At 40.2% G+C, this 20,320-nt stretch overlaps 1 protein-coding gene across 1 annotated transcript; it reads left to right on the forward strand.

Moving 5' to 3' along the window:
* The first annotated feature begins 1,408 nt into the window (after positions 1-1,408).
* Positions 1,409-12,569, forward strand: FETUB (fetuin B). The gene is made up of 7 exons (XM_076341274.1): positions 1,409-1,703; positions 6,632-6,742; positions 8,146-8,233; positions 8,776-8,942; positions 9,890-10,003; positions 10,922-11,011; positions 11,498-12,569. The coding sequence occupies exons 1-7, from the start codon at positions 1,482-1,484 to the stop codon at positions 11,924-11,926; spliced, it is 1,221 nt and encodes a 406-aa protein (XP_076197389.1). The 5' UTR covers positions 1,409-1,481; the 3' UTR covers positions 11,927-12,569.
* The last annotated feature ends 7,751 nt before the right edge of the window (positions 12,570-20,320 follow it).

Raw genomic sequence — 20,320 nt, forward strand, 5'->3', positions numbered from 1 at the left:
CTTTCTTACAGGCCACCTTCCTCTCCCCTCCCCTCTCAGCATATAATTTCAGACGGTTCTTATTTCATCACCAAGTTTTGTTCTCAGGCAATAAAAATGCAGCAGCATGTTACAATTAGCAGTGGAGTTCATATGCAACTGTACCTGCCTCTAAACCCACAGGAATATAAAGTTAGGCATTGCCAGGCAGGGGCTGAAACCAGGTGCAGCTAAAAAGTTAAGATGGGAGAAGATAAAAGGAAACAAGACTTGCTCTTTGGCATCAGAAGCAACATGTAATGATGGCAAGTTCACAGAGCACTTTGCATAATGTGGCAGTGAGAACAAAGTCAGAAGTTGGGGGAAGATGGGATGAAATAGGAAATGTTCAGGGCTCAGGGAAATCAGAGTGGGGGGTCAAATACCTGGTAGGTGTCAATAAATTGAGAGGTTTAGGCAACAAAAGATGAGTGGGCTGGAGTCAAGGCATTGAGAAGGGACAAATCCTGAAATGGAGCCTTCAATAGCCTAAGACCTTTTTGATAGCCCTGGTTCACTTATTGTCTATTTCTTCCAACCTCTTACAGCAGCTCATTTTGCACCATCCCACCAACAGAAGTTTTTGGGGCGAGAACAAAACTTACTACACCTATGCTACTATATTCAATTACAGTGAATGTTAAGTCCCAAGTAAACACAATGAAAATTTCTGCTTAAAAGCAGACACCACAATGAAACCCTTAATTCTTTACATTGCCTTGTTATCATGTTATCTAACAGTATTTAACGACTTGAGCAGGCCATTTATCCCCAGGATTCTTGTCTGGACATAAACTGCATTTTGCTGGCCTGGCTTTGGCTAAGGGCTAACATTCATCTGTCGGTATCCAACTGAGTAGAAGTGCTCAAAGAATGAATACAAAATGAGCCTTCTCTCCCAACCAAACTGACCGCATATAACAGTGAGTCAGTATATTTGTTTACAATTAGCATTTAACAAATACAGAGTGTAAAATCAGTCAACCTTGTGGCCCTTATCCAGTTCCCATTCAAATCACTGAGACCTTTGTCATTGTCTTATTTGGGAGAAGAACTGGATCACCGACAGAACAGAGGTGGATCCAGACCTTTCCTGCATGTGGGTTTATTTAAGCAATTCTGGTTTCCTAAGAAAGGAGCTTTGTGTGTATATTCTTGTCCCTTGCAATGCGGTCAAAGTTATACAATCTGCCCAGTGAAGTCTGAATTGGAGATGTAGAGCCAGAAGGAGAAAGTGCTCTCTGGTCTCAGAGGGAGAGACAACACTTCTGTAAAACCTTGTAATCATTGACTTAGTGTTTGCTGTTGCAGCTGTGGGTTTAAAGGTGATGGACGGTACGTGATAAAAAGGGGACACAAGTTTATAAAGAGACACTCCATTACAAAAGTCTGCTGTTTCACGCAGGTCAGCCTCTCCATACTGACTTACCATTCTGATCTGCTGCACTGGTTTTCTAAGCAGAATGGTTTTACTTGTTTCAATGCTCTTTGGCATACAGGCGCTTTGCTCCTGGGCTGCCTCTCCTCCTGCCAGAGAAGCACCGACTGCATTGCTTTCCCCCACCTGTGATGACATTGCAGTAGAGGAGGCTGCAGATCTGGCTCTTCGCCAGATCAATGCTGACCGAAAAGAGGGCTACATACTCAGCCTCTACCGAATTTTCAGTGTCCGAGAACATCCTCAGGTAAGTTACCTGCGTGTTCTGTATGTCTTTCTCCTATGAAGAGCCCTGTGTCTATCACTATTCCTTAGCAATATCTATTTGAACTAAGAAATATTTCAAAAGGCAAATGTAAAGTTACATTCACAGGACTCCAGAGGCCATGTCAACTTTACACACAGATGACTAGAAACAGTTTCATCACCACTGTGGGCAATTAGAGAGCAAATCTCAGTCATGATTCTCTGCTGCCTGCCCCTGGAATAGCTCCAGGCATCAGTTCAAATTTGATATGAAACACCACTACTCTGATTTAATTTCATTTTACACCTTCCTCCCACTGCCTTGAGCAGTTGGAGTGCAAAGGCTATTAAGCCATCGTGTGTTTTGCACAAAAGATGTAAGCACTAACAGGTGTAATCACGTCCAGCCTGGGACCAGGGAATTCCTTCACAGACCTCTAAATGATGACTCATTCTCCAGAAGAAATCTGAAACTTGTTCAAGTGCAAAAATTACACTGGAAATACCTATGGAATATCATTCCCATATCCTCAAGTATCTTATTTCTCTGTGTGTGCTTAATTTATTACTGTTTTGTGTTACAATAGCTGAATCTACCGGTACTAGCCAGGGACAATCTGAAATGAGTGCACAAGGCCCACAACACGTAACGCAGTGTGGAAGCATGCTACTAACATTCCCTGCCATGCTTGCTCACTTCCCATAATCTTACCTGAAAGGCCGCGTTCTGAACCCTTAAAGAAAATCAGGCTCATTGCCAGATGTTTAAAGAGCTGTACTGGCAAAGATATGACACTACTTCCTGCTGCTCTCACAAGGACATAGTTTCTGCAGACTCGCTGTGACCTCCGGCAATCTGAGATCTCATGACTAAAGATGCACACTTTGCTGCGCTTTGCACTGTGTTCTCTACATTTCTTTGCTCAGGTGACAGAATGTGCCCACTAAGCAACTGGATCAGGTCTCTTGAGAATTTTTTCCACATGAGATGCCTCTGAGCTGGCCCAGAACCCACATCACCAGTCATGGAGTTAAGTACTTAGCCCCCCATCCTGGGGCTATTTCCTACTGACAATAATTAGAGCACCACTATGACCACCCTAGAGTGCAGCATGGTGGATGCAGATATGCTGTAAACCACTTCATTCATGTCTCTGCTTCTCCTTTCACCTGTGCCAAGTGTATCTCAGCACAGGAGAATTTTTGTCCTTGTTTGTGATTTCACCTGTCACTTAATTCCCTAGAGGCTTAACTTACTGTCTTAGGGCATACTTTGCTCTTTGTTCATTTGGGGGTTTAATTTACTTTTATTCTTATTTTTTGCATCTAATATGCTTATCCTGTAAATAAGGTGTTTCAAGACACTGCAATAACAAACTAGACAATCTAAGCCCTTTGTCACATTTTTGCTGCTGCTGGGACTGAGTACGGAAGAAGCAGTCAGTTATGTCAGGGATGTTCAAGGACAGTAACAACTTATGCAACCTTCTATTCCCCTCAAAAAACTAAAGATTTTTTTTTTACCAGTCAGTGCTCCTTCCTCCCATTTTTTTAACCAATACTCAGAAGAAAAACATTTTCAAAGTTACTTCAAATTCAAATCTGCCCTTAAGCAACCTGTGGTTCAGTTTTGCTCTAATTGAAACTAATGAGCCATCTGCTATTAACTTATATGCAAGTAGGACAGAGCCTTTCTTTCATACAAGATACTCATGATTAACTTCACTGACAGGCACTTAACCAAAATTACAAAACATGCCAAAATCTTTCATTTCTTTCCCTTGCACCAGGTCACCCTGCCACAAAGGCGATGCTGCGTTCCTGCCGCATCTCTTCTGGCTCCCAGGCTCCCCAGCACGCATTGCAGCGGCAATCCTAGCATCAGCAGCACTGAGGAAAGGACCTTTTTGGCCATGCAGAAAAGATAGAAGTTTTTATTCAATACTGCATAATGGTCTTTTAATGAAAATTAAAATAAGGATGATGAAACCTTCAGAGATCTGCTGAGCTCTGAATAAACCCCAAATTATCCTTTCCCCAGTGGAGGATGATACATACAGAAGCAGGTAGACAAAAGGATGTGTAGATTTTATAACCACCTCATCTGCGTATTAGAGCTGATATTATACAAGAGAGCTACAGGCAACAGGAAATACAGTTTGGTCCACCCTGGTTGCATTTAGTATTTCCAAGATCACCAAGCTTTGCAATCAGTCTTCATGATTCAGCTGAGTAAATCCATCTAACATCAAACACCTTTGATTATAAGAACATTTCTTTAATGAGATGTGTGTGTGCTTTTGCCTCCAGAATACCTGAACAACCGACTTGAAAGCTCAAGTCACCAGTCCCAACTTTGGGACTCCTGAAAGATACACGTTTTCCTTGGCTATTACTTCTTCATGCAGGATAGTCTTAGTGATGTGTCGTGGTTTAAACTTAGTCAGCAACTAAGCACCATGCAGCCGCTCGCTCACTCCCCCCTGCCCGGTGGGATGGGGGAGAGAATTGGAAGAGCACAAGTTAGAAAAAGTCATGGGTTGAGATAAAAACAGTTTAATAATTGAAATAAAATGATAATAATAATATGATAATAATAATAATACACAAAGCAAGTGATGCACAGTACAATTGCTCACCACCCACCAAACAATGCCCAGCCAGTCCCCGAGCAGCGGCCCCCCCGGCCAGCTTTCCCCAGTTTATGTACTGAGCATGACGTCACACGGTATGGAATGTCCCTTTGGCCAGTTTGGCTGTGCCCCCTCCCAGCTTCTTGTGCACCTCCAGCCTTCTCAGTCGGTAGAGCATGGGAAGCTGAAAAGTCCTTGGCTAGTGTAAGCATTACCTAGCAACAACTAAAACATCGGTGCGTTATCAACTTTGTTCTCATCCTAAATCCAAAACACTGTACCAGCTACTAGGAAGGAAATTAACTCTATCCCTGCCGAAACCAGGACATGATGTTTTTTCTCAGAGAAGATATGTTTGAAGTTACAAGCTTGTACCAAATGCTGCACTGCTGAAAAAACACACTTTCAGCAAATGGCAATTACTCTTTGACCAGTCTTACTTTCTGTTTACTGATTTAACCCATATTAGCTACCATGTTAAGGAGACATATCATCATGGTATTTAGGTACCTTGTCTGTAAACAGAAAATTACGATTAGTCCCTTCCACAGAAGGATCTATGCAGCCTGGTGTGGGGATACTGCCATGCCACTGTACACAGTGCTGCTGCACCTCAGCTTCACTCTTTGTCAAAATAGCATTTGACCTTTTCATGACCTTCAAAATGACACTTAAAATTAAACCTCAGGATTAGTGTAGGCAAACCCTGAGAGCTCAGTGCAAGGCATTACCAGATTACTTCATAGAACACTTAGGGAAAAAAGAGGATATGAAAATACAAAAAATGGCATAAAGCATGATAAGTTGCATATGTAAGAATATAACTTAGAGACAAAGCTAACAAAACAATTTACTCATTCTTTATCTTTATTCTCTATTTATTTTGCTCTTTTATCTTTAAAGGGTTTAGTATTACATTTACAAGTATATAAGGTAGAGCTTACATAAAATCACCATCCCGGTCTCTTTCCAGAGATCTTTATACTGTGTCACCAGAATAGTTTGTATCACTCGGTCTCCTTAGAACTCAAGAACAGATACCTCTTAGTGTTTTTCCAAGCAGTATAGACACAAAAAAGCCAGCAGTACTCCAGCCTTTAGATGCCCTATTGACTGGTCTTTAGTCGCTGTTAAACAGAAACCAAAACTGAAGCCAAAATTATACAGATACTGGCCCCAGACTTCAACAAGACTCTTGCCCCATGAAGAGTTTTCTCCATAAACCAGTGAAATCAACTAGGAATGAATGAATACTGCTCTCATTCAGTGTTGTTTTTTCTCCCTCTTCACTAAAGACATAATCTCAGTCTAAACATGCAGCTAACACTCACATCTAAGTTCTTTAGGATGTATAAATGACAGCTGCTCTCTTTCCAGCTTTCCACTACAGAAAATAAAATATGATCCTACTAAGCTGTATCCTTGATAAATATCCTGGAAAGGTGCTTACCCATATCTACAGTGGAAGCAGACCAGGAGCTGCACCATGCAGCATCTCACCTTTCTGCACTACATGATGTAACCACTAGATATATGGAGCTGTACTTTTAGTCTTTCCCTGTCCCTCTCGCATGGAAACCTGTTTGCCCGAAAGTTGAGCCCTAACTACTTTGTGCACCTGTGCTGCAGTGAACTGAATAAAGGTTTCTGGACCTAAGCACAGGCTCAGAACTCAAGCACTGGGCTGAAGCTTTAAGTGAATCAGAGACATCCATGTAGATATGCAAGGTCTCTCAAAGCACTTTCTGATATCTAAGAGAATATTTAAGTTGTCTGCATCAACGCAGTCATTGCCTCTTTATGGCAAGTGCAAAGCATCCATACTTGAAGAAGACACTACTCTGAGAAATAAGATATTTCTGTTTCTAATGCCTACTGGGAATGTTCCATGTTAGCAGTTTTTTATTATTTGTGGTATTTATCGTCTCATTCTTATTGAAGGCAAAATAACCTACCTTTCAAATCTAATCACAAAATGCAGTTGACAATGAAAACATTACCGTGTTCAGTCCTTATTCTTGGGTTTTGGTTGGTACCAGAATCAGAAGGATAAAACTGACTCTAAAAGGCTGTTCTTTAATTAAAGCTGGCTAGACGCATGACCAAGCCTGTTCTAACAGGGCCCGAATCTCACCTGATTTACCACTGTTGAGAATTTGTTCCACAGAATGTTCAGTTTTCAGGACATCTGTGTGTCCCACCTGTGTGTTTTGTGTTTCTCCATCTCTCCCTTTTACGTGTCCCTACTTTGTTCTGTACAAAACTGGGATATGACCCTTTCTTTTTTTGTTTTCAGGAGATCACTGGTTCTGTCTTCTATCTCATCTTGGATGTAGTAGATACCGAATGCCATGTAATCAGCAAAAAGTTGTGGAAGAACTGTGCGGCCGGATTTGCTCATACAGCTGTAAGGATTTTATTTACTTATTTAATCTCAGGTACGATGAGTTACTCAGGTACTACTGATGACAGCAAAATCCCTACACATGCATTTTTAGTAGACAGCAGAGCTTAGAAGAAATCAAACCCATTTTTTAAGGTCCACAGTCTTTTTTTAAGGTCCTCTGTACTTTCTAATCAGTTTATAGACTGGTAAGATTTATTTCAAAAAATGAAAATGAAAAGAAAGTTTTTGACCAGAACTAATAAGCAGACATAACTAAATAGCCATGCTAGGGCACTATTTAGAATAAATGGTTTACTTTTTATAGCAACCCTGTAAGAGTTTATTTTAAAGACAGGCTGTCAAGAAAGGAATAAAAGAAACTCACTTTTATATAACATGCGATTTTTGGTTTAGTTTAATTCCACTTTTATTCTGACAACTTTACAAAAATTGTACTGAAAAAGGAGAAAAGAAAGTTCAGCAAGATAAGCTGCAAAGACAGAAAGTGACCTAAGACTGTTGCTACAGGTGACCAAAACAATTCTGAACAAGTGAAAAAAAAACTTATAAAATGAAGAATGACAAGAAACAAGTTTCACATGTGAAAAGAAAAGAAGTTATGATTAAATTGTCCTGGGCTGCTTCTTAGGTGAATCAGTTTTCATTTTTAAATGAAAAACTGGAAAAAATAAAAAGAATTCTGCTCACTTCTGCTTACAGTGCTTTCAGCAGGGAAAGGGTGCAAAGAATATATGGCTGATATGGCTTCTGTGAAGTCAAGAAATGTATGTCCTAGAGGCCTTGATCATACACGTGGCAATATTTAAGAAGCACTCAGAGAACATACATTCAACTTTTAAAAATAAAGGCACAATACATATTAATAGGCCAGTGTTTTTTTCTGCAATAAAGTCAGAGTTTCTTTGTGTGCAAGGGTGATCTTACTGTGCCACAAAACTGATTTAGGGTCTTTCCTACCACTCTCCTTCCTTACCATGGACATAGGGAAAAGCAGGAAGCTGGAAGACAGGTGACTGGATCCAGGCACTCTGAGCTGATCTCCAGGTCTAAGCTCTCTGGGTTCTAGACATAGACCCAGCTCCTGGTGCAGGGGTCTGGCCAGGGAAAGCACTCTGTGACACTTGGGCACTTCTTAGCTGCCAGAAGAGTGGCCTTGTGTAGGCCATCCTGCAGACAAGCACTGCACCTGTACAGCTCAGAATTACACCAGGGGAAGATCTGGCTTTTTATTTCTAAAGGAGATACTTAGAAATGTGCTTCATTGTCATTTGAGTATTAACACAACTTTATTCTTGAAAAATTCATGACTGCAAGGAGAAAATGAACCACTCACTGTCTAGGTACTAGATGATCAGCGCAAAGGGTGCAATATTAATTGTTTCTACATGTTTATATTGTTTTAGGTTTATGGTCAGTGCAAAGCAATTATCTACATTAATCAGGCAAGAAATATTGCTCATCTGAATACTTATCAGTGCATTTTACAACCAGGTATGTCTTTATTTAACACACTCACTTTTAAAGAGGGCTGGAAGAACACTCTTCGCCATATAGCATTACTTTAAATTTTAATTGTAATTATGGCACCACAGCATCCCCACTAGCTTTCAGCTGCCCTAATTTTCTCAAGTCAGTGATCATAAGGTCAGTGTGGTCCTGCAGCTCAAAGCAGCGCAGTAATAACTGTTTTCATCTCTGGAAAACCCAGCAGAGCCTGTATATGGGCTTTTACCCTCTGGTCCAAAAAGCATTTTTATGGGTTTGCGAAAGGCAAGTAAAACCAGCAAGCCCACTGTCAGTAGGTTGAGCTTTTTTCTGCAGTGTCTCTGCCTCCACTGCAACATTTTTATGGGTCTGCAAATTCATAAAGATTCAAAATTGTTCAGTGAATCAAACCACATATTTTTACTCCAGGTGACTGGAGGGCACGTGGGTAGGGTTGGGGGCATAGATGCATTTACGGTGACCTACACTATCAACATGCTCTTATGGTTATGCTTTCTCTAATGACATTGTTTTGTTTAAATAAAAAGTTCCGCCCAGATATATTTGGACAGTATGTCCTGACTGCCCAGTTGATGACTGTCCAACTAAGCCCAAATATTTGGAGGCTGCTGTTCAAAGCCTTGCCAAGTTCAATGAAGAGAGTGAACAAACTCATTATTTCTCTGTCCTCAATGTCACAAGAGCTTCAATGCAGGTAAGCCAAGGCTCATCTGATTTGCTTTAGCTCGCAAGAAGTATGGATCCACTTGTTATACTTTATATGATTTGTTATGTCTTACAGATTGTTTAGAATTTGTATCTGTATAGTACAGAGAATACTTCTATGCAGAGTTCTCCTGGGAAACGAGGATCTGCATTGATCCAAGACCTTGACTCCATTTATTGCAAAAAGAAGGGCTTTATGCAAAACTCAAGACACAGATTAGCGTTCCAAAGTTTAGGAAAGCTTCACTGTGAGCTCTTTCTTCCACCACCACCAAGAATTAGTGACTCCCTAATAGAAAGTATTTAATAAAGCACAGTCATCCCTTCCAACACATACCTGTAATTCACTGAATGAGTTTAAACATGGTTTAAAACTAATTTTAGACAACCAGAGAGTTAATGATCTCCTGGCTAAATCCTGTTCGTTTACCACGGTAATATCCAGTCTCTCTAAAATTTGTTATGTATAGATAACAAGGTAGTTTTCACTCTTTGCCTCAAACTGTTAGATATGACTACAATACAGTATTTAATTGCTCCCATTTTCCAACCCTGAAGTACTTGCATTTCAGAAATAGAAAAAGTGATCCTGTTCATGAAAGCAGCCAGAAATTATCAACAAGGCACTGAGGACGGTCTTTGGATAGGTAGTTCTATGTGGATGCTAACTTATTACAAAAAACAAACTCATTACAACTATAGCTAACCCATGAGCTACTAGGATTGTGCATATATAAGAAGTAAAAAGTAACCGGGCAATAAAGCAGCACTGGCAAAAAATCATTCTCCTTTAATACAACTAATAGTAATGCCCCAAGTATAACCTGCTCCTTCCACACTTAGCAGGAGTTTTACATCTATTTCAAAGTCTGTAGGATTCTTCCTTCTTCCTGACACATGCACAAGGTCTAATTGCCACTGGTCTCTCATTAACAGTGGGTCACTGGTCCTGCATATTTTGTGGAGTTTTTGATTCAGGAGACATCCTGCTCCAAAAATGACACAATTGCTGACATCTCCAAGTGCAAGCCACTTTCATTGGAACTTGCTGTAAGTACTTTTCCTTGTATAAACACCTATTTTTCAGATACTGTGATTCCTCAGTGTATACTTAGCCTACACCTTTGGTTCTCTGCAGACAAGAATCAAAGCCCACAGGTGTCTTTTTATGGGTTGTAGCTCTATACTGTCTTGCAACTGTACAAACTGCTTTAGAATAGAGAAAACATTTCAGTAAAAGTTCTGAATTCTTACCTAGAAGTCCATGAACAAAGAAAACAGAAAAAAATACCATCCAGAAAAAGGCAGGGTAACCATCGCCTTACAAAACTGAATCATTCTTAAGGATTTCTTCCAAGTAAACAGACATAGACAATAAATCACAAACAACGCATAAAGACTATATTCATACTACAATCAGGTCAGCTAAAGAAAACATTTAGGAACTAAGGAAAAAATTATAAGAGAAACTGAAAGACTAAATAGGCGTGCTGCCCACAGATAACACTTCAAGCCCCATCTTAACTGAGATCTAAGCCATGTAACCTACATCCCAGTAAAAATACAACTATTAGAAACAACATTTTTTCATGGTTTCTCTCACTAGTATGGTGTGAAATTGTTTTTGCCTGAAAAGTGATATTATGTTCTATTACACAACTTGCCTGCATGGGAATATTCTGCTGCAGCAGAACTTAAGTGTGCTGTTGTAGTTGAGCCTTAAGTGGCCAGCTTGTTTTTACTATCGTGTTACCTAACCCTCCTTTGCAAACATAAAGCCTTTTTCAAAATGCTGCCTGCCTTTGTAAGCTTGCCAATCCCAAAATAAAAGTTTGCCCAAGCTGCTTATCCCTACAAATACATGTAGAAGCTATAACTGTTTAGCCTTTCATAATCACTTATTTTACAAGACAGGAGCTAAGTATCAGTGTTACAATGTGAAAAAATGCTTTCATTTTCTTCTTCCAGCAAATAGGTTTCTGCAAAGGCTCTGTAGTAAACAGTGACTTGGAACATGAACAGTTCGTCACAATATCCTGTGAAATCTACAGTCTGCAGGTATTCTTAATCTAATCTTAATATTGCAAGAGTAATACTCATTTACAAAACAAGAATTGAACTCTTGAAAGCCCAGATATTTTTAAGTTTTCTTATTCACAAATATATGGGCTTCAAGAAAGTGATAAGGCCAAATCAGGAAGAAATCTCTCGTGATAAAACAGGCTGTTGTTAGGTGGATAAAAAGGCAATAGAATAAGTATAGAGTCAATCATACAGAACACGTTCAGAATGCTCTACAAAGAAATTGTAAATTACACAGGGAATGCAAAGAGCGGTAACTGTGTAGTTACCCCAGTTTCATGCACCCATCTCCACTGGCATAAGAAGTAATTCCCATCTGTCTGTCCTTTGAGCTTCTGTTCTGCAGCTGGTCTTTGCAGACTGGAATTGCAGCAAATCCTTAGTGTGAAGGGTGACCTTCTTCATATCTGAAGGAATTTGTAATAGCTTCAATATATGTAATGCTTATTTTCTGTTATTTAGGATCCTGCCACTGAAAAGGGGAAACAGCAAGCTAATCAGACACCTGGAAAATCCAGCCAGAATCAACAACAAGCTCTCCCTTCAGAAAGCAGTCCTTTCTCCCCACACCTAGAAAAAACAGTGGGCTGGGTTAAAATTCTGCCCCCTTCAACTGAGGACATCTCTTTCCAAAACCTACCAGAAAGTCAAAATGAACATAAAGATGGAAAGCCAGTTCCACCTGAGGCTGTAGGATCTACACCCAGCCTTGAGGGAGAAAAGACGCAAGCAGACAAACTAGATTTGACCAAACCAGTCACTGGACCAGTTATTCTCCCTTTTCCTGAAGAACTTTCTCTATCAGACTCATGCCCAGGAGAAGCAAAGGAGATAAATTCCATCCTCCAGCCTTTGCTGTCTAAAAACCTGTCCTGGTTCTGGCAGGGATAGAGTTAATTTCCTTCCTAGCAGCTGGTACAGTGCTGTGTTTGGGATTTAGGATGAGAACAATGTTGATAACACACCGATGTTTTAGTTGTTGCTAAGCAGTGCTTACACTAGTCAAGGACTTTTCAGCTTCTCGTGCCCTGCCAGCGAGAAGCTGGGAGGGGGCACAGCCAGGACAGCTGACCCAAACTGGCCAAAGGGACATTCCACACCATGTGACGTCATGCTCAGTACATAAACTGGGGGGAGTTGACCGGGTGGTGGTGACCGCTGCTCGGGAACTGGCTGGGCATCAGTTGGTGGGTGGTGAGCAATTGCATTGTGCATCACTTATTTTGTGTATTCTTTTATCATTGTTATTATTATTTTCCCTTCCTTTTCTGTCTTATTAAACTGTCTTTATCTCAACCCACAAATTTTACTTTTTTTTTCCCGATTCTCTCCCCCGTCCCACTGCGGGGTGGGGAGTGAGCAAATGGCTGTGTGGTGTTTAGCTGCCTGCCAGGTTAAACCACAACAAAAGCCTACTAAAGTCTAGCCAGCATCCAATCACCTCAACTACCTGCAACAAAATGACGGCCACAATGGCAACCTGGTCTTTCAATTTGTGTAACATCTTTAAATAAATAAATTGTTTATTACAGTCTTCATCTTTGGAGTTCTCAGTTTTAAGAAAGCACAAGAATAGATTAGAAAAAGAAATTTAACGGGGGCATTTTCCAACAAAAGAATTTGGCTTTTAATTCTCAAATTCCTCCCATCAGTAAGAGCATGAAGGATAGGTAACTACGGAGGGTAAAAGAACTTGCAGGGCTGAGGCAGCCCAAAGGCTTCAGAAAAAAACATCCTCAGTAGCAAAAGTCTGTCAGGGCACAGTGCGGGACGGCTGCTCCCCAAGGGATGGTGAGATGGAGCCGAGCGTGATAACCAGGCTGGCAGGGCAGGGGCCTGTCCCATGGTACCTGAGCGAGGCGAGCAGGGCAGGTTCAGGGATGGTAGTCAGGTTATAGGAAGAGGCCAGATCACCACGCAAGTTCATGGGCAATGAGGCAGGTCTGAGTTCAAGCCAGGAGCATGAGTTAGCAAGTGAGGGTCAGGATCAGGTCTGGTTACGGTACTCAGAGTCAGACACAGCCCAGTGGTCTCCAAGCAAGTCCACAGTGATGAGTCAGGCCAGGAAGACAGGCTGCAGGTCTGAATCTGGGTCTGGATCAATAGGGTCCATGGCCAGGCACAGGCACAGCTGCAATGCAGCAGGAGCTGTAGCTCAGGCAGGGGCCAAAATGCTACAGCCTCAGCTTAAAGCAGCTCCTGTGGGAAGGGGGGGAGGGTCGGCCCTGGCCGTGGCCTCCCCGCAGCGCTGCCTGGGAGCATGTCCCCAGGGTCACCAAGGGGAGGGGGACAGCCCCAGCTGTGCTGTCGCTGAGTTGGCCAAGCTTCCAGGAGAGGGGATGCTCTCAGGGCCCTTACAGAGTCACACCTGGTGTAATGGTGTATAAACGGGGAAGAGGACTTCGACACTGCTTAGCATTAAAAGCTAGTGGGTTTTTATTATTTTATGGGTTAACTTCTTAATTATAATGTGATGAGCTTAGCCTATTTTTTTATTTCCCATGGAAGATCTCAAGGAAGATTATTTTTTTCCTAATGCTTTATACTCTCACTTAAAGAAAGTGGAAAAGGCTACCCACGTTTGAAACCTCTGCACATAATTCTGGCTGGTGGAGAATCAAGCCCACACTATTCAGATTCTTGTCCTTTACTGACCCTGCTGTGCAGGAAAAATGGTGATTTACAAAATCAGCCTAATTCTTTCTTGAGATAGGTCATATTAACTGCCTTATAATAAAAACCACAGGGACACTCTACAGCATGTGGCTAAGAAAAATCAATTTCACTAAAGCCAGACATAGCAACTGTACTGACAATAACAAATATAAATAAATGAGAAGACAAGAAGAAGAAAAAGAGTGAACATGGGATAAAAATGTCACTTGTGGCCAGGAGTACACTGATATTTGCAATAATTATGGGATTCACATGAGATCACAGAGCCTTTCTCTAGTTGCCACCAGATCTGTAAAAGCATTTGTTCATTTTGTTCAAAACAAAATCAATAAAATATTGTTTCTGAAGCTTTTATGCTGCTGAATCATCCCTAGAGATGCTGGATAATTTCTCCATTCAAAGAGCCGTTCAACAAAAAATTATGGTTTTGTTAAAGTATTCTGGCATTACACAATTTGATTAAATGTATTATTTTATTATTATAAATAAAATATAAATAAAAGTATTATTTTAGAGTGGAGACAAAATAATATTGAAATATTGTATGGAGTTATGTTCACAACAAATATGTTCATTTTTTCAGTTTGCAAAACTCTTAAAAACATAAATTTTATATAAAGGAGTAATTTAATTGCTTTTAAGATTAAAAGAAGCGAAAAAGTGATGTGTGAAACACATCAACTGAGCCAAAAATAATTCCATTTCAATTCCACATCATGAGAAATTTCAACATATTTTGGTTTCATTCATTTCAGAGTAGAAAACAATTCAAAATCAGGTAGTTCTCAAAAAATCATAAAATTCAAATTCTATCCAATTCTTATTGCAGTATGAGCTCTAGGCTATGTCAGCATCTCCCTTTTTATCAAGTCATCAAATTACAGCATCTTGTTTTTCCTTTGGGAAGTTTAACCTTTGCCAGCTCAGGTTTCCCTAACACGACCAGTGTGTTCTACCTTCCTGCACAGGAACTGCTGATTTGCCACATGCCAAAATCGGGGATACCAGGCGTCACTCCATGCCCTCACACAGAGCACCATTGGCTTTAGTGAGCCAGAGGACAAGAGCATTGGGGCAACAGCCTGTCAGACTTCAGTGATTTTCAAAATGCTTTTTTTGCCCCTCTTTTCAGTTAATCACCGTACTTCCCACTTCTGCTATTTTATAATGCGGTCTATTTTATTAACTGTTTGCGTGTTGATTCTAATCTCACTGTGGCTCCATCAGGTTAATGACACTACTGATATTTATATCAACATATGTAACCGGATTCTTCCCCAAAAGGAGTACTGGGGAAGAAATCAGCTTCATTAACTGCTAGCCACAGCCAAGAATACCCCGTTTCAGTTAGTTCTCTTTCTTGACTACAGCTGCTTACAATAGTAAATTGAACAGCAACAGCAGCAAGCGAAGATAGATGGAGTGCAGTTGGTGTGAACATAAACTGGGGGAGTTAAAGAGAACATCTGAAAGTCTGGATCCACAGTTTTGAGCATGCAATTTGGATATTGTTTAGCCTGTTCCACAGACAAGGATCAGAAATGACATTTGAATCAATACTTTCTCTAGCTTGGATCTGAGATTTGGGTTCAAAGACTTCTATGATTTAAAGATAAATACGAAAAGGGGTGTTTATCTAAGCAGTAACTGTATCTACAGTTCAGATCAGCAAGCGCAGATTCATGGGCATTCCATGGGACTCCGAACGTCCCCCCCTTCCTTCTTCTTCCCCCAGCTTTATATGCTGAGCATGACGTCACATGGTATGGAATATCCCTGTGGTCAGTTTGGGTCAGCTGTCCCAGCTGTGTCCCCTCCCAACTTCTTGTGCACCCCCAGCCTACTCGCTGGTGGGGTGGGGTGAGAGGCAGAAAAGGCCTTGACTCTGTGTCAGCACTGCTCAGCAGTAACGAAAACATCCCTGTGTTATCAACACTGTTTTCAGCATAAACCCAGAACATAGCCCCATACTAGCTACTATAAAGAAAATTAAGTCTACCCCAGCCAAAACCAGCACAAACACACAGAAGCCCTCCATCCAGTCACTGGAGATGAGAAGTGGGTGGATTTTGGCAGATAATTCCCAATTCACTTTTCAATTTCATTTCACAGTTTTTCAACACTTATTGATCTTATAAAATTATATCATCCATTATTAACTTGCTATATGGGCAATGCCCAGCTAAAATCTGGTCTGATGTTTATTTGAGCAAACATTCCAGTTTCACATCAACAATGTTTTTTATCTAGGCACAGATAACCAATGGTCAGTGACCTCCAGGACTGTTGATGGTTTTGCCAGGTATTATCAAGCCTTTATCTCTGAATATAGGTGAGGCATCATGAATGCAAAAAAAAGGGACAGTAACATTCAAAGGGTACAGAATAAGATATGCTGGCTTATTTATGCATACATTGGTTATGCATTTGTTTAGATTTTTCAGCTACCTTTCTCCTACACTCATCCTTGGCCAATCAAAAAGATTTAAAAAAGCAAGGCCCAGACATCAGAGTTCTCAAGATGGCTTTAAAAATCAAGGCTTTTGTAAAATAAGTTAATTATAAATTTTATTTGTCTGACTTCAGAACCTGCCCATTATACATGGTTAAACATTTTCTTCTGCATCTCTGAGATCATACATGTTAAGCAGCTGTAATCAGAATATACATATATTATTGTTGTGGTTTAACCCAGCAGGCAGCTAAATACCACACAGCCATTCGCTCACTCCCCCTGCCCCCAGTGGGATTGGGGAGAGAATCGGGGGGAAAAAAAAGTAAAATTTGTGGGTTGAGATAAAGACAGTTTAATAAGACAGAAAAGGAAGGGAAAATAATAATAATAATAATAATAATGATAAAAGAATACACAAAATAAGTGATGCACAATGCAGTTGCTCACCACCCACCAACCGACGCCCAGCCAGTTCCCGAGCAGCGGTCACCACCACCCGGTCAACTCCCCCCAGTTTATGTACTGAGCATGACGTCACATGGTGTGGAATGTCCCTTTGGCCAGTTTGGGTCAGCTGTCCTGGCTGTGCCCCCTCCCAGCTTCTCGCTGGCAGGGCACGAGAAGCTGAAAAGTCCTTGACTAGTGTAAGCACTGCTTAGCAACAACTAAAACATCGGTGTGTTATCACATTATTCTCATCCTAAATCCAAAACACAGCACTGTACCAGCTACTAGGAAGAAAATTAACTCTATCCCAGCTGAAACCAGGACAATTATTTTGATTTCAAAAGTAGATTTTACCTCCCACTAGATATAATCATAAATACTATACAATCACAACAGTTGCCAATACTTCCCTCATGTTAACCTACTACAACTTAAAAGCATGAGTTAGAGCTTAAATTTTAAGAACAGTATAATGCCACAAGCCCTGAAAAAGTCAAATCCCTTGGAACTTCCTCCGACCCCATTCTTAACATCGAATTCCTAACCCCACCTTTTTCCCCAGCCTCTCAAGCTCCTCAGCAAACAGGTCAGTCTTGCAACATATCCTTAAGGTCATCAACTTACAATTAGGGTGTTTTTTTCTAGAAAGCAATTTGCAGCCAAAGACACTGAGGACAAGACAAGGAATACTATCACCCTTTTTATTCCCTATATTAGTTCTTGAGGCCTCCTAAGCAACTAGACTTTTGTAACTATATTGTCAACTTGCTCGCTTGACAGCTGGTCTCCTCCAAATAGCTTTTGAACTTAAGGTCTGTTTGTATGAAATTTGATAGACAAGGTGATGAAGCTTCTAAATGTTTGATAAAAAACTGGTGACTGGTAAAGAAAAATAAGCTGCAGGCAGGGAGGGGAAGCTATAGCTGCAGCTGCTGCTTTGAAGACTATAACCAAAGCAAATTTGTATAACACTGCATTTGCATCAGGGGGCACCCTGTTTACATCCAGCAGATGAAAATGAGACATGAATGAAGACATAATGCATTTACATATTTTTCCATCGTACTCGGGGGCATTTCTGTTAAAAGCGGAGCTACCCCAAAAACTGCAAACCTTTTTTTTTTCATCAAGGTGTAAAATCGGGCCACCCTGGTCTGAAGCTATGAGGCATCACAGTCTAAAAAAAAGTAAAGAGAAGCTAGCAAAGAATTCTCCTATAAGCAACTGGAGCCACATGTGTCTTTGTTAGCTGTACTGTTGCTTAGGAGCAGAAACAACAGCAGCTGCAGAGCAGTGCAGGCTAAAAGACGGACAAGGTCTTGCTACCTGCGTACTTGACCGAGCTGTGCGATTCGATAATCCCAGCCTGTGAGTGAAGCGCTACGGCAGAAGGTAGGGAACAGTCAGCTAGCATAGCAGCTGTCCTCCCAAGAAATCAGAGGTATCTGTAAATAGTTATGGCTATACTTTAGGAAAGGAGTAATTGGTTATTGAATATTAATCTCCTTTATTTGTCAGGTGTCTTTTTCTTTTCCCCCTAGAATAAAGTTCTATTTATTAAGCATTTGATACACTATTTTTCACATGGGGAAGACAAACCACTTTTTGGTGTGTTTTCCCGGATTTCTGGAGAAAGGTTTAGGATGGATGTTTATTACCGACTCCTTAAAGTTTGAATGTGGATCACCTCTTACTGTTGCAAGTCAAGCCTTGGTAAAAGTCATAGACATAAACAAGCTTTTGATAAGCTAGTCAAGAGAAATGCCACGTTTAGATAAATATTCCTATTCCTGACAGCAATCTGTTTATAGAAATAGCTTTATTAAAACAACACGCAAAACTTACAAGCAATAAATATAAAAACAAGATAAGTATTAAATAGATATCAAACTGGGTGAGAAATGATAAAAATACATTATACTGACTCAAGTACAACCAATATTTAATTAACTGCTCTGACTGTGCCTGAAGTGCTTGTCCATGCTGTACTTTAATAATAGAGTCCAATCCTTCTTTTACAAAGAAGTCAAGGACAAAACTCTCTACAGTGGGAACAGAATCTTACTTTTACTTGTGCAGTTAATTTTGCAGGAATTGTACAATTTCTACTGTTTATTCATAGTGTTTCTATTTCATACATAAAAAATACATAAGCCACTGCCAAGAAAATGATCGGTGTCACAATGAACAGCACAGAATAAAAGGAGAAAAAATGAACCAACAATCTGCAAACAATAGACGACTAAGGGAATTATGTTATAAATTACCTAATCTGATGCCTTTCTTCAATATGGCTGCCCATTTGAAAAATTAAACAGTATTGTAAGTAATGAATGGGGGTGCGATTTGGAACACAGCAATGATGTGAATATTATTTTTAACTGATGAGTTGTATTTCAAATGTCTTTGACTATTTACACAACATTTATTTCACCGCTTTTTTCCAATATTCCAGAAGAAATTCTGAATTATTATAATGAAACATTATAAAAACATAAACAAAAGAAATGCCCTACTGCATCAGAACAGTGGTTCACCCAGCCCTGTATTCATCTCTCACAGTGGCAAAAGACAATTGTGGTTAGGAGAAACATATGACCTGCCCCCTTTCTGCAAACCATTCCCCTTGTACTTTTCCAGTACCCAGAATCATTGTACCAGGGATTTAAAAGAGTACTTACCTGCTTAGTCCTTCTAGCATCCACTTAAAGACCTGCCGTCCATGAAATTTTCTAAGCCATTTCTGACCCTGCTGATACTGTCCGCCTCAACATCTTTCTGCGGCAACAAGTTCCAGAAGTTCACTACCCACTGCGCAGGGACTATTTTTATGCATTTTAAACTGATTCACACTAGTTTTGAGTGCCCCTGGTTCTCATATTATAAGAGTCTCCATTTAGCTTATCTACTACCAGAGAACTGTTCAGTGTGTCCTGAACTAACTATAAAAGAAAGCCACTGCTTCAGCTCTATGCATTTTAAAATGTGATTTCTTAGACACCAGACATGCTAAAAGTTGGATTTTTTTTAATAAAGATTAATGAAATGGGGTAAGGGTTACCCATTATATTTTCCTAAGTTTCTCAGAAAAATAAGTCAAAGAAAAACATCAAAGTCAAACATGTAAACCCAAGACAATTATACAGCTAGCACCTTTTTCTGTGAGAAGCTGATCTAACCCTTCACACCAACCAGGATTTGGAAAATTTCTCAACTGAATCTGACCTTGTCATTTTGGGCTCACATTGAATTTTTGTATTTTCTTATTCAGAGGTTGAATTTTGTATTCAAACTTCAGCCACTCCTTGACAAACGATTACTGCCTTTTAAGAATGTCTTAAACTATCCTGAATAAAAGATTTTGAATACAATGAGACAACATCTTCTCCTTTCTGCTTAGCAGAGGATATCCTGTGAAAGGTATGAATCTCAGTATGTACTGAATTATTTTAATAAATACAAAAAAATTACCAGCAATTCTCTGAAGAAGCCTATGAAGGCTACTACAGCCAAAGAGCACACAAAACTGCTCAGATTGAGAATGCGAAGGCAGCTTTATGTTAGTTCATGCCATGCCTAGATTACATCAGTATTAAGCCAGTCAGTCCCATTCTGTGTACCAGTCTGAAATGATGTAAAGCTGATAGAAGTCTGCTCTAAATTTTCTGCAGCTGGAAGAGTAGCAGGTACTCACATAGAAGCTATGG

Source organism: Aptenodytes patagonicus, chromosome 6 (assembly GCF_965638725.1).
Source record: "Aptenodytes patagonicus chromosome 6, bAptPat1.pri.cur, whole genome shotgun sequence".
In the NCBI taxonomy this organism is placed as follows: domain Eukaryota; kingdom Metazoa; phylum Chordata; class Aves; order Sphenisciformes; family Spheniscidae; genus Aptenodytes; species Aptenodytes patagonicus.

Coding starts and splice junctions, on each gene's coding strand:
- FETUB (XM_076341274.1), top strand. CDS start 1,482: ATGGTTTTACTTGTTTCAATGCTCTTTGGCATACAGGCGCTTTGCTCC. Junction 6,743..8,145: donor CCGGATTTGCTCATACAGCT/GTAAGGATTTTA, acceptor ATATTGTTTTAG/GTTTATGGTCAGTGCAAAGC. Junction 10,004..10,921: donor CACTTTCATTGGAACTTGCT/GTAAGTACTTTT, acceptor TTCTTCTTCCAG/CAAATAGGTTTCTGCAAAGG.